The 1,484-nt window shown below is 43.8% G+C and overlaps 1 protein-coding gene across 1 annotated transcript; it reads left to right on the forward strand.

Annotated features, from left to right (window-relative positions):
* Positions 1 to 172: 172 nt before the first annotated feature.
* On the forward strand, positions 173 to 1,305 carry LOC113942501 (serpin B6-like). The gene is made up of 2 exons (XM_027633620.1): positions 173 to 403; positions 838 to 1,305. The coding sequence occupies exons 1-2, from the start codon at positions 257 to 259 to the stop codon at positions 1,240 to 1,242; spliced, it is 552 nt and encodes a 183-aa protein (XP_027489421.1). The 5' UTR covers positions 173 to 256; the 3' UTR covers positions 1,243 to 1,305.
* The last annotated feature ends 179 nt before the right edge of the window (positions 1,306 to 1,484 follow it).

Here is a 1,484-nt window from a genome sequence, read left to right on the forward strand (position 1 = left end):
CTGCTGGTGAATAATCTGCCTTTTGATTTGTGATGCAATATTGTGCAGTGCTACTGCGTATGAATGGGTTTTACCTCTTGCTTTAGAAAAGGCCGTGGTGAGGCTGTACTCCATGGTGTGTGATTGGTTCTGTTTGGTTAAATTCTCAAAAGCTGTGAGTAACTGGCTGCCTGCTCTGTATTTTGAGAGCAGCACAGTAGCTCAGCACTAACTGTTGACATCTCTAAATTTTTAGAATGGGACCAAGCCTGTGCAGATGATGTTCAAGACAGATAGATTTAACATGACCTATATTGGAGACTTCCAGACCAAAATCCTTGAGCTGCCCTATGTTGGTAATGAACTAAGCATGATCATCCTGCTCCCTGATGCAATCCAGGATGGATCCATGGGCTTGGAAAGAGTAAGTTGTTGAGCTGAATGCAAAGACAGCCTGTATCCTTCCAGGAAAGGAAGTCTGGTACAGCACATAGACAGGAAAGGGTAGCATCTCTCCTGTTGTGGAGATGGAATAAAAGTTTGGGCTTTTTTGTGCTCTGGCAAGGAGTTTATTAATAAGGTTTTCTAACACTGACTGTGAAGGGCTTTGTGAGCAGGCTTTTTCATCATCCTGTCACCATAAGGAGGAACCTTTGGCTGAAACAGAAGAACTGGGATTCGTTTCTTTGGGACTATGTCAGCAGTTCTGTGCCTTTGTTTCTCATTTGTAAGAATGTAAAAAAACCCCAACAAAACATGTTATGTACTATGTACACAAACACAGTAGGTACTACTTTTGGCCATGTAACATTGACTTTCTTCTCACATTAATTACATAAATTTGGGATTTTTTTTTAGCTGGAAAGAGAACTTACGTATGAGAAGCTGATAGCTTGGATCAGTCCTGAAATGATGAGGTCTACAGAAGTGAGGGTGTCTTTACCCAGATTTAAACTGGAAGAAGATTATGATCTGAAACCCATTCTGAGCTGCATGGGAATGCCTGATGCATTTGACTCGGGGAAGGCAGACTTCTCAGGAATGTCATCTGGCAATGAGCTGGTGCTCTCTGAAGTGGTTCACAAGTCCTTTGTGGAAGTCAACGAAGAAGGCACTGAAGCAGCTGCTGCCACAGCGGCAATATTGGTGAACTGCTGTGCAATGATTGTTCCAGATTTCACTGCTGATCATCCCTTCCTCTTCTTCATCCGGCACAACAAATCTTCCAGCATTTTGTTCTGTGGCAGGTTTTGCTCTCCCTGAAGAGGAGTTGTCTTGGCAGCATAGGGGCCATTACACAATAAAGATTTCTCTAGAATAGGGTGACTCCTTTTGCACTAATTGCCTCTTTGAGCTGTGCCTGAACCCTCTTCTGTGGTTTTGATCTGGGGCTTGGCAAGAATAACAGAGCTGCTTAGAGCTCCACAGCAAGCGCTGTGTAAAACACCTCTCTCCCTTTGCACCTGTGTGGAGGTTCTTGCTGACAGAAGTAACATCCCACTTGC

This window comes from Corapipo altera, unplaced genomic scaffold, assembly GCF_003945725.1.
Source record: "Corapipo altera isolate COAL_440 unplaced genomic scaffold, ASM394572v1 57837, whole genome shotgun sequence".
NCBI classification, from domain to species: domain Eukaryota; kingdom Metazoa; phylum Chordata; class Aves; order Passeriformes; family Pipridae; genus Corapipo; species Corapipo altera.

What these genes read in the sequence shown, in the direction of transcription:
- LOC113942501 (XM_027633620.1), top strand. Translation starts at nt 257, where the DNA reads ATGATGTTCAAGACAGATAGATTTAACATGACCTATATTGGAGACTTC. An exon ending in GATCCATGGGCTTGGAAAGA is followed by an intron (nt 404 to 837) that starts GTAAGTTGTTGA and finishes ATTTTTTTTTAG; the next exon opens with CTGGAAAGAGAACTTACGTA.